At 42.2% G+C, this 12,623-nt stretch overlaps 1 protein-coding gene across 11 annotated transcripts in view; it reads left to right on the top strand.

The window, feature by feature from the left end:
* LOC146719239 (serine/threonine-protein kinase BRSK2-like) overlaps window positions 1-7,827 on the top strand; it is a 151,151-nt gene extending 143,324 nt beyond the window's left edge. For 9 of the 11 annotated variants that reach the window (XM_085462081.1, XM_085462050.1, XM_085462076.1 and 6 more), the window contains one exon: window positions 5,201-7,827. In XM_085462081.1, the coding sequence (XP_085318207.1) occupies window positions 5,201-5,418 (218 nt within the window). In that variant the 3' untranslated portion in view covers window positions 5,419-7,827. The remainder of the gene's footprint in view (window positions 1-5,200) is intronic. The other 2 variants (XM_085462009.1, XM_085462058.1) reach the window with 2 other exon arrangements.
* The last annotated feature ends 4,796 nt before the right edge of the window (window positions 7,828-12,623 follow it).

Here is a 12,623-nt window from a genome sequence, read left to right as displayed (position 1 = left end):
TGGAACACATGTGTGCGTGTTGTCAGAGGGGGACGATGGTAAGTTCTCAGGACACGCCTTCACTCTTCACGCACATTCAAAACCAACACCAACAGATGCTCACTGAAGGATGTACCGTTTTAAACTAACCCTGTAATGTGTATTAATGTGTGCACCGTGCTGTATTGTTGCATGTTTTATTCATTCATTGCTGTTTAAAAGCACTGATCAAAAGACTTATCAAATGTTGTTGTGATGGATGTTGGTATAATGGGGAGTTAACTGGAGCTTTGGAAGACATTTGCACTGACATGGTTTACCGCCCTTTATTTCACTGCTTAATGCAAAAGTAACACAATAAAAAACAATGGTTAGAGACTGCAGCACGGTTATCATGATTATTGTGATTGTGTGCAATGAACTCATTGTTGCCACTTCTGCATCCATTCATAGCCAGATTAACACTGGGATTTCCAGGCTTCTACCGTTCTACCTTTAAAAGCCGGAGAGCAGTCAAATGCTGGAAGTGGAAGCTAAATTGGCTAGTCATTCATATGTATATTAGGTCGTTACCTAGGAATTCTGGAGGGAGGGGAGTGGGGGTGAGTGATTGAGGGGGTGGGGGAGTGGAGTGTTTCAGTTTGCCATCTTAGGGAGAAATCAACACATGTCCTTTGTATGTCCTTTGTTGCTGACATTTATTGATGAAAACAGTACAAAAAACCAACCATTTGTACACATATTTACAAATTATGATAAAAAGTGAGTGAGTACATTTCAACATTTTCAGCAATCACTCACAATCCTGGCACTGCCACGGTATCTGTCGTCTGCATTTACCACATGTGTACCTGTAGCAGTGAACACGTCGCACAGTGGCCTGATTTTTTTTGCATCTGTGTTTGACCTGACACGTGGCCCTTTTTCCAGGGCTCGGTGTGGAGGGTTGTGTCCGAAGCAACTGATCTTTTCTTGCCTTCTTCGCAGCTACATGAGAGCGAGCCAACTCCCTTGCAAGCTCCACCAGGAAGTCCACCCGTCTTTCCTTCGTCCCGGTGCATGCTTGATACAGCACATGTGCATTCAGTGCTGCCATGTCAATCATGTTATAAAACACGGCGACTGGCCAGCGCCGTGTTCCTTTGCGGACAGTGTACTCCCGAACCATCTGGTCCATCACATCCACGCCACACTTTGTTTTGTTGTAAAGGGTGACAGTGTTTGGCTTCCTTTTGGTAGTGTTATCAGTCTGAACCACGCCGTGCATGCTGCTAAGAATATAGACTGTCTTCTTCCGTTTGGCCGCATACGCCGTCAGCGTGGCAGCAGAGGTTGAAAACACCTAAGAAATAAGATAAATTGTTATTTCCATAGCCCTTTTACACACAATGAAACACATAAACATAGAACCACAAAAGACCTGCAACATACCTGAGTGGTGAATTCATTGCGATCTGTCTGTCTAGTGGATTGAGGAATTTACCTGCGAATCTTGTTGACTGTGCCGAGGATGGTGGTTTTCCGTCCAAGAAGTTTTTGCGCAAGTGAAAGCGATGTGAAGAAATTGTCCGTGGTAACATTTCTGCCCTTGTCTAGGAATGGTTCCATCAGCCTCATTACTACATTTTCAGAAAGTCTCTCCCCAGTGGGACGATTGGGGTCCTTGCCAAGATATGGGAAGACATTGCAAATGTACTTGGATTTTAGGTCGCAGGCCACCCAAAACTTGATCCCAAACTTGTCCGGTTTACTTGCAATATACTGCAGGAAACAGCACCGAGTCTTTGATGGGAAAAGCTGTTCATCAACGGTGATATGTAGACCAGGGTTGTAGCACGTGATGCAGTTGGTGACAAATGATCCCCACACACTGGAAATTGCAGCGAACTTATCAGTCTTTGCTCGATCACTGCGGGTGGACTTGTCATCAAAGCGTAGGTGTTGCATGATGTCTTGGAAGCGGTTTCGTGCCATAGTTCCAATGATCTGTGGGTTTCCCAGGTTTGCTGACCAGCCTGAACTAATGGCATTTATTGCAATTGTCATCTTGCGGGGGGTTTACAGGGTTCCATCAGTAAATGACTGCTGGTCAGCAAACCTGGGAAACCCACAGATAATTGGAACTATGGCACGAAACCGCTTCCAAGACATCATGCAACACCTACGCTTTGATGACAAGTCCACCCGCAGTGATCGAGCAAAGACTGATAAGTTCGCTGCAATTTCCAGTGTGTGGGGATCATTTGTCACCAACTGCATCACGTGCTACAACCCTGGTCTACATATCACCGTTGATGAACAGCTTTTCCCATCAAAGACTCGGTGCTGTTTCCTGCAGTATATTGCAAGTAAACCGGACAAGTTTGGGATCAAGTTTTGGGTGGCCTGCGACCTAAAATCCAAGTACATTTGCAATGTCTTCCCATATCTTGGCAAGGACCCCAATCGTCCCACTGGGGAGAGACTTTCTGAAAATGTAGTAATGAGGCTGATGGAACCATTCCTAGACAAGGGCAGAAATGTTACCACGGACAATTTCTTCACATCGCTTTCACTTGCGCAAAAACTTCTTGGACGGAAAACCACCATCCTCGGCACAGTCAACAAGATTCGCAGGTAAATTCCTCAATCCACTAGACAGACAGATCGCAATGAATTCACCACTCAGGTATGTTGCAGGTCTTTTGTGGTTCTATGTTTATGTGTTTCATTGTGTGTAAAAGGGCTATGGAAATAACAATTTATCTTATTTCTTAGGTGTTTTCAACCTCTGCTGCCACGCTGACGGCGTATGCGGCCAAACGGAAGAAGACAGTCTATATTCTTAGCAGCATGCACAGCGTGGTTCAGACTGATAACACTACCAAAAGGAAGCCAAACACTGTCACCCTTTACAACAAAACAAAGTGTGGCGTGGATGTGATGGACCAGATGGTTCGGGAGTACACTGTCCGCAAAGGAACACGGCGCTGGCCAGTCGCCGTGTTTTATAACATGATTGACATGGCAGCACTGAATGCACATGTGCTGTATCAAGCATGCACCGGGACGAAGGAAAGACGGGTGGACTTCCTGGTGGAGCTTGCAAGGGAGTTGGCTCGCTCTCATGTAGCTGCGAAGAAGGCAAGAAAAGATCAGTTGCTTCGGACACAACCCTCCACACCGAGCCCTGGAAAAAGGGCCACGTGTCAGGTCAAACACAGATGCAAAAAAAATCAGGCCACTGTGCGATGTGTTCACTGCTACAGGTACACATGTGGTAAATGCAGACGACAGATACCGTGGCAGTGCCAGGATTGTGAGTGATTGCTGAAAATGTTGAAATGTACTCACTCACTTTTTATCATTATTTGTAAATATGTGTACAAATGGTTGGTTTTTTGTACTGTTTTCATCAATAAATGTCAGCAACAAAGGACATACAAAGGACATGTGTTGATTTCTCCCTAAGATGGCAAACTGAAACACTCCACTCCCCCACCCCCTCAATCACTCACCCCCACTCCCCTCCCTCCAGAATTCCTAGGTAACGACCTAATATACATATGAATGACTCCAGCATTTGACTGACTGCTCTCCGGCTTTTAAAGGTAGAAACGCAAAATGATGACTCCGCGGGGGTCTAAGGTAGAAAACCAAAATGACTGCTCTCCGGGGGTCTAAGTTTAATAAACTGGTAAAGATCTGTTGCCCTTCTAAATAGACAGAAATGTATACTAACTGATTAGAGTCCAGCCAGAACCTCAGAGATCTAAACAGAAATTCCTGATGTAGTTGCTGCAGGACAGCGATTTAACTGCAGAATGACAAAGTCACTCAGCAACTTTGTCTTCATATAGAAATATAACCAGGATGCAAACAGCTGAGTCATGTCTGACGAGATGCTTCTAAGAGAAGCTGCAGTCATTGGCACAAACCAACTCTGATTGATTGTAATTTCCTTTTGTAAATTAGGGGACAGTTTGCAGACCTTCCCTCACCAGCTGTCCTGTGTAAACACTGTGCTTGTTTCAGCTGCAGTCAGTCACCAAATGTGAAAAAAATCAATGTAGGGAAAACCACCAATTTTTTTTAATCTCCTCTATTCACAAGGAGGATGCTGTCCTATTTTTACTCTGTTGCAGGGAAGATGTGGAAGACTAAGAGTGCTCTTAGAGTCTGTATCTCTAGAGTCTGCTGAGAATCGGGACATTTTTTAATTTTTCACTGTCACAATAAACCAGTTATTTGATCATCTACAGTACAGACGGTGGCTTTTATTAAATAACACGTTAATGCTGCATTAACAAAATTAGAAAGTAATGCAGGCTCAAAGCCTGTTACGACAGGCTGACTAAGCTTTTTTATCAAAAACATTTTATTAGACATAGCCACTGCGATCTCGCCCTTCGGTTTGTCGACATACGTTCTTGAGCCGTTTGTGCTGTGAAGTCATATTTTTTAATGTTTGTGGGGAAACACTTTTGGACTCAAATGGCTAAAATTATCATCTGTTGAGGGTGGCAGTCTATGTGTTGGTGGTTTATGAAAATGTAATTGAACGCTGTTTAAAGAGCACAAATTATACCATTTGGAATCATTCTTGTGTACAGCAGTGAAGCAAAAAAGTGAACTTTTAAGCCATATGTTCCTATTGGTTTTTCCCTTACAGCTTCATAGTTGTACTATGGTTTTACAGGAAACACTGAGTCCTGGGTTTTTAGTCATTTATTTTTTTTAACAAAGACTTCAATTTACTGATCCCTCTAAAACCCCCGCAAGAAATGTCCCTCTAGGCTAGCTGTTGAAACCAAAAGCTGAACCCAGGTATCCGTCAGGTCATGATAAACTTCCAGTTTAAAATCTCTTCCCTCTGCGGTGTCAGCTGAGATTTGGTGGCGCGGTTCTGATGGTAAGATTCAAAATGTCTTCCAGTGCTCCTGTTGGTTCTCCATGTTGCAGGGAAACTGAGACTCAGAGACCAAAAAAACCTCTCGCAGTAAAAGTGATGGAAGTCCTGATACAACCAGTGTCGTTTTGGTGCCACCTCTTCTTCGTCTGGCCTGAAAACAAAAGCTCTGACTTCAGTTGTCTCGGTCGTAAGAGTCTCCTTTCCTAGCTCCACTCCTCTCATTCCTCCATCACGTCCTCTTCCTCTCCTCATGTTAACCCCATTGCTCATTTGTTGTTTGTTCTCTCTCTCTCTCTCTTTCTCTTTTTTCTTTTCTTCCCGTCTGTGTAGGCAGCCCGTTGAGTAACTTCTTTGACGTAATTAAACAGCTTTTTTCAGACGAGAAGAACATCCAAGCGTCCCACTCCCCCGGCGCCACGCCTAGCTCCCCCACCAAGCATACCCCCAGCAGCAAGCCCAACCAGCCCCCACCTAATGACTCTAAATGCCCCCCTGGCAAAGACAAAACAAAGATGGCTGCCAGCAGCAGGACACAGGAACAACCTTAAGGAGCCGTAGCTGTGCATGACTAGATGAAAGCAGTAATCAGGTCATTAAATAAGAGAAATTAGGAGAGCTGCTAACTTTGCCCTTTAGTTAAGAATAAAACAAGAAGATCTACTTTTTGCCTATAAATTTTGTACTTAATAATGGGAATGGCTATTTCAGTTTAAAGGTCGATCAGTATTTTACAATAAGTAGCAGATGTAGCTTCGTCGTCCCTACCTTGTGTCCCTCTCTGTGTCCTCCTCACATGTGTGATGGCTTGACTTGTCTCTGCCACCAGGGATCATCCATAATAACTATTAACCTTGGCGAGATGGCTGACAGCGGCCTGCTGGGCCTGCCAGCACCAGGAGAGTTTGAAACTGGAAAAGACTGAGGACCACTTCCCTAGCCCACTTGAATCCACTCCCCCCGCCCTATATCTTTGAGTCTCTTCCTGCTGCCGCATCAGTAGAGTACACTTCACCCCGCCAGACCAAACACAGACACGTCTTGGAAGACTTGTAAAAAGAAAAAAAGCCTTAAGACAGTGACGTTTGTCAGTCTGCACACATGTATACCCTCTCCCTCTTTCTTCCATTTCTCCTACATGTACATAAAAAAATGCACCCACACATACACCTCGGCATAAACAACCTGTTCGCGTGATGAACTTGAAATCGAGATGGGATGCAGGAGCGATGGAAGAAAGCAAAGGTGGACGGATGGATCAACAAACACTGGCTGGATTGTAATTCTTTTTAAAATCATATTTCTTTGTGAGCAGCAGGTTCTTTTAGCTCGCTCTGTGGTGTTTCTGTACATGGGTTCTTGCAATTAAAGACTGCCCATAAAAGTATGATAAAGAGGGTTGGCGGTGGTAATATTATATAAATGAATGATCTATTCTGTTGTACAGATTAAACTATGTCCCTGCTTAGTGTCAAAAAGTGTAGTAGTGGCATTATGTTTTAGAGTTTTTGCCATATTTTCTTTTGTATTCACGAACAGGCACGGCCACACCAGCATTTGAAATGTTTCATTGTAACAGTAGATGGTGCTCACATACAGGAAGAGACCTGCAACAGAGGTCGTGGGGAGTCAAGAAATAATGCAACTGCTAGCGATAACGGCAAAACAACCTTTGTTAATGTGAGGTACACGAATAGTAATCTAAATGAGCTAGTTAGCTAGCTGCAGACTTGCTAGCTAAACTTAGTTTCTCACTTCAGACGGAAGAGCCCATTACGGTAAAAAATAGAAAATGCTCAAAAAGCCATCTTGGATTTAGCGCTAGCAAGTTCTTGCTAGCTAGCGCGTTGACCGTTAACATTGCCCAGGAAATTTTGCTGGTGTGACCAGGCCTTTTTGCTTAGTCGTCTCCTTTTTATTTTGCACTTTGAACACTTGTCTTGAGTTACACCATTTCAGTATGTTTTAAATTTTCTCTTTTATTCCCCAAGTTCTTTTAGATTATCTGCAGGTTTCAGACAATATTGAACTGCTGTGTATATTTTTGTACTTTACTGTATTTTGTCATTTTTTTAATTTAATTTATTATTGTTTATTTATATGAAAGATGTAGAGAATGTTTCTTAATGTCAGATTATTTAAGGATATTTTTGTCATGTTTAATTTATTTGACCACTGAGAAATGAAAACATTTGTGTCTGTTTGTTGCTTTCCCTGGGTTTTGATGCAAGAAACCTTGTAATATATGTTTGGGAAAATAATTTACTGTAATTTAAGAATGTAGTTTTAGCCTCTTTGAGAGGAACAAACCCTTTGTTGATAACTGTCCTTTTCCCCATGCCCCGTGCGCGTATGACGGCTCAGAACTCACCAAACACTCATTCTGTAAATAAGCCGAGTTTACTGGCAAGCTTATTTAAAAAAGAAAAGAAAAAAACCACAAAAAAACAAGGGGATCCCTATTCTTAGCTTTGACCTTGTATGGTTGTTTGCATGTTCAGCATTTGTCTTTTCTTTGCATGTTGTCGTTGGAATTGTTCTCCTCTTCCCCTTTTCTCTACACGTTTCAGTTCTTTATGTGCATTCATTTGAATTTGCCTTTTTGTTTTTTTACATTTTCATTTAATTTGCTGTCCTTTCTCTTTTTTGATTACTGTGTGCACACAGTAACCGTGCAATGCATTCTCCTTACTCATTCTCTCAAAGAGGGACCTTGCTGGTAATTGGGTCACTCACTCAGCCCATCTGGGTGTGTGTTGAGTTGTCAGAAAGGAAAATTAAAGCAATACCTTTCATCATTCGCTTTCCTCTTTTTCTACTGTGGGAATCCAGAGCACACAGAATGGACTCTTCGGTACTGAGCGCTACTACTGAGCAGGATAACCATTTGCAATGTATTCCCTTGTGATGTTACTGTGAACAACTTCAGTGCTAAAGGAAATAAATCTGTTGACTTTGGAGTAGTATTTGTGTTGCGCCTTTTTTTATTTTATTTATTAGGTTTATTCGTGTAAAGAAGTAAATCTTATATGTTCAGAGTTCCAGTAGTGAAAAATGCACAATTTCTGTTCAAATCTTGGCCTTTCAGACTTTCTGCTGCTCTAATAACTGGTCCAACATGGCCGGTGTCCTGCAGGTTTTAGATCTCACCCTGCGTCAACACGCCTGATTAGTTCATTACCAGGCCTCTGGAGAACATCAGGACATGTTGAGGTCATTTAGCCATTTAAATCAGCTATGTTGGATCACGGACACATCTAAACCTGCAGGACACCGGCCCTCGAGGCCTGGAGTTGCCCACCCCTGATATAGACCAAGATGGCTTGAATGAACCTTTACATTGTCTTTGTTACATTACTACTTTGATGGTCCACCATTCTTCCAAAACATACTTTGGTGTTTTGATGATAACCCTGGAAAAATCTGTGTGACCCGTTGGTTCAGTAGAGCTGATCAGTTGCAAAAATGAAAGTCTGCTTCTGTGATCTGGGTTGTTGTTTATCCTCAGTCAGCCAATCAAAATGACGTAAGACTCTTCACCTGAAATACCTTTTTGTTGAGAACTTGGGGGAAGACCTCCTTAAATTAGCGTTTCTTTCTTGCAAGTAGTGCTACTAACATAACTCCCTAGTAATGCTGCAGCCAAGCATAGAAAATACTTAAATTATACTAAACATCATATTAAAGCAGTCAGTTGAAAGAAATCAATTCTGCAAGTTACAGTTCTTAGATCATTTAAAAGACTAATGTACATCAAAGTGCTTCACAATAAAACCGCAGTGCAGGCAGGGCAAAGTACAAATAGTACAATTATACTTAAGATTGCATTAACATGGTGTAGTGCAGGCAAACTAATTTGAAAGTCAAACTAATTTGTTTCAAAAGCTAAGTACAAACAAGTGTGTTTTTAAACAGGATTTGAACAATTGAATCGATTCCGAAGTACGGATTTCGACTAGGAGGTTATTCCAGAGTCTAGGGGCAGCGATGGCAAATGCACGGTCACCTCCGTTTTTTAAACGAGACCTTGGTCGCATTAGGAGCAGTTGGCTGAAGGATCTTAGTGCTCTCTTTGCGTTGTACGGATCAAGGAGATCAGTTAAGTAGCTAGGGCCCAGGTTATTTAGAATTTTAAAAGTGAGCAGAAGGATTTTGAAATCAATGCAATATTTGACGGGAAGCCAGTGTAGGTTAGCGAGGACAGGGGTGATGTGCTCATGCCTTCTAGTGCCAGTTAAGAGGCGTGGTGCTGCATTTTGGACTAATTGCAGGAGGGAGAGTTGCAATAGTCCAAACTAAAAGTGATGAAGGCATGGATAAGTTTTTCGAGTTCTTTATATGATAAATAGGGCTTAGCTTTGGAAATTTGGCGTAATTGATAAAAGCTGGTTTTTAACACAGTGGATACTTGCTTGTTTAATTTAAAAGAACTATCAATGAGCACTTCGAGGTTTCTGGCAGAATGAGAAAAGTGGCTGGCAAAAGACCCCATTGTATCAGTTAGCTGGCCCAGGGGAACGTGGCTATCAAAAGCACTAATTTCTGTTTTTCTTTCATTTAAGAGAATTCTGGGATAGCCAGTCTTTAACCTCCCGCAGACATTCGAACAAAGGCGAGAGCGGGGACGAGGCATCCAAATTTAGAGGAAAGTAAATTTGGATATCATCTGTCACAGGGCGGCAGTTAGGAGGAGATCATTAAAACCTCTCAATAAGGCTGTCTCGGTACTATGACAGGGTTTGAATCCAGATTGAAATTTGTCACTGACACCACGTCTCTAAGAGGGACTATTTGTTTTTACATTTTAGACATGAAAGGAAGTTTAGAGGACTGTTGGGGTCAGCGTTGCTTTTCTTGATTACAGGTTGTACGGCTGTGTGTTTGAAGGCAGTCGGAACCAGTGGCGTGTCTAGAAAATTTTTGTTGGGGGGCCAGGTAGGGGCACAGATTTGGAGAAGGGTGGCAGATGTAATCTAATGTTAAAAAAAAATTCTACCAAGCGTTAACCATAATTCAATAACCCTATAAACCTAATAACCGAATGCGCTTTTAACTCTTATTAGAATGAGATTTTAAACACTACAAGTGGGATAATATACAAATATTACATTTCATTAAATTTAAAAAAAACTGTTATTTAAAGAAGGATTTTGTTTTACTTTCCAATTATGTGCCACAATACATATATTTGCTTAGTTAATTATTTATCCCCAAATATTAGGATCGGTTGAACACTTGACAATATAAACATCCCTTCCTTGCATTTTCCTTATTCATTCTCACATACCTTCATTTGTAGAACTCACAGGTGACAATGATGACTGCTGCTCAGTCCACCTTTCCCTGACATTGCTCTCTGCTTCTGGGTGTATTTTAGCCTTCTTAAGAAAGAAATTCTCAATATTTTGAGATCTTTTCATTCTTTCTCTTCTTTTATCTCTACTGGTTGGCCCTGAAGTAATAAAGCAAAAACCTATGTCACAAACAACAACTTTCCTGATGTATGACCTTGACTAGAAGTCAGGGATGTCAAATTCTGGCCCTCATGGACCCCTATCATGCACGTTTTAGATGTTACCTATACCAACAGAGCCAATTCAAATCAAATAATCCCCAAACACCTAGTTGTGCAGAAGTCTGTAAATGATTCTTTAAATCAGCTGTGTTGAAGTATGGAAACATCTGAAACCGGGAGACCAGGAGCCTTGAGATCCAGAACTGCACATCCCTGCAGTGAACATGGCACAGGGGTGATTTACACTCTATTCATAACATGGAGCTGGCAGATAGAATAAGTAATGAGAGAAATTAGCTAAACCGCACAGTGTAGTGTAAGTGCTGCCTTATGGTCAACTTTGGTAATATTGATGTATAAAGAACAACACTGGCTGGTGATGAAGTACAGTCAGCTGGCATGGTGACACTGCCAGTATTAACCTGCAACCAAATCTGCAGCTCCACACAGCAATGTTAAGTGTTATTTTTTTCCTTGGTATTCTAATTTCACCGAAGTTTACTAAACTCAACAAACTTAATATTACTTACAGGGACATTTATTCTCTCCTCATTATCTTTTGCCGAAAAATAGTTTTTCCTAACGTGATGCTCATAGTGCAGAAGCTGATGCTGCATTCACTTGCACTCAGATATCCGAGCTTAACTGTTAAAACATAATCGTACATTTGATTGAATTTTATTGTTTTAGCTTTGGGGTGGCACCTGGGGTGGCCTGTGCCACCCCGCTGGACACGCCACTGGTCGGAACACAGCCTGATGACAGTGAAGAGTTCATTAGAAGTAAAATAGAGAGACCGATAGTAGTCAGAGGTTCCTTATTAATGTGGGAAGGCAGAATGTCATGCAGCGTATTAGAGTTACTCATATGATCAATAATTTCTTTCAGAGTCGAAAAAGATACAGGCTCAAACTGTTGAAAAACCATAGAGCATTCAGAAACTGGGGTTTGGTTAACTGCCGGTAGATATGGTGCCCTTAGTGCTGAAATCTATCTATCTATCTATAAAGTAATGTAAGAATTTTTCACAGAGCGCCAGGGAGGCGTAGAGCAGGGATTATCAACTGAATTAAAGATTTTAAACAGAACTTGTGGCGTGTGACTGTGGTCAGTAATAAGTTCTGTCAGGAAGAAGGCTTTTGCAATTTTGACAGTCTTCTGATATTTTGATCGGCAGTTATGCAGGATTTCCAGGGACACCTGAAGTTTGCCTTTTTTCCATTTCCTCTCGGCTCGGTGACATTCACGCCTGAGAGCGCGGGTGGATTCATTCAGCCATGGTTGGTAAGCCCTTAATGGAGCCACAGTGTTTAAAATCGAGGAGCATATTGAAATAAAGGAGTTAGAAAATTCATCAACCGATATAGCTGAATTAGAGTTGGTATCATAAAAAGTAGAGTTAGTAAAGGCCACAGAGAAGCTGGTAATCTCAGGATTAATCGTGCACACTTGGCACAATTCAATTCCACATTACAAAGTTCAATATCAAACATGACTGGGACCGAGCGTCACTTATATCCGTAATGTGCATGTCCAGACCATATGACAATACCAGATCAAATGTGTGGCCTTGGAGTACATGGCAGGAGGCAATTGCCGTACTCGAAATTTGTTTTTAAAGACCAAGGCTAGCCCTCCACCTCTACCCGAGGTCCTGGGACAGCTCAGAAAGGCACAGTTTGGGGGAAGAAGTTCCAAAAAGGAAAAGGACTCACAGGGGCGTACCCAAGTCTCCGTCAGGAACAAGAAATCTCACCTTGATTAGAGAAAAAAGTCATTTAGGATTAAGGACTTGTTCTTTAATAAGCTGGTGTTGAGCAGTGCCATCCGGATCGTAGTCACATTATCACTTCTATGAGTGCGCCTCAACAGGCGTAGATTGCTGTGCTTCACGCCACCTCTGGAGGTCTGCATCCAACACCAAGCAGGTAGACCGAGTGAGCATGCTGGCCGACATGGCGAATCAGCCTAAAGGTAGACCAGTCCTGGAAGGATGGGGAGGAACGTAAAATATCCAAGATAACATAGTGGTTAATCACTTCGTGTGACTTTAGGTAGGCCTTGATGCGTTCACGGATACCGCTCCGTTTACCCTGTCTCCTAGGTCGTTTTTTCTGTAGGAGGCAAAAGACAGGTGGCGTACGAGGGGAAGAATATCCGTCGAAAGCGGGGGGAAAGTCCCTGGTTCCCAGCGTACGTCTGGCGTTTGATGGTTCAATGGTCGAAGATTCAAAAGAGTTT

Source organism: Copadichromis virginalis, linkage group LG1 (genome assembly GCF_057382275.1).
Source record: "Copadichromis virginalis isolate Kocher_CV1m ecotype Utaka linkage group LG1, C_Virginalis_male_GT1.1, whole genome shotgun sequence".
Taxonomy (NCBI): Eukaryota; Metazoa; Chordata; class Actinopteri; order Cichliformes; family Cichlidae; genus Copadichromis; species Copadichromis virginalis.
Note: the sequence above shows the minus strand (reverse complement) of the source record. Positions and strands in the feature narration are given on the sequence as shown.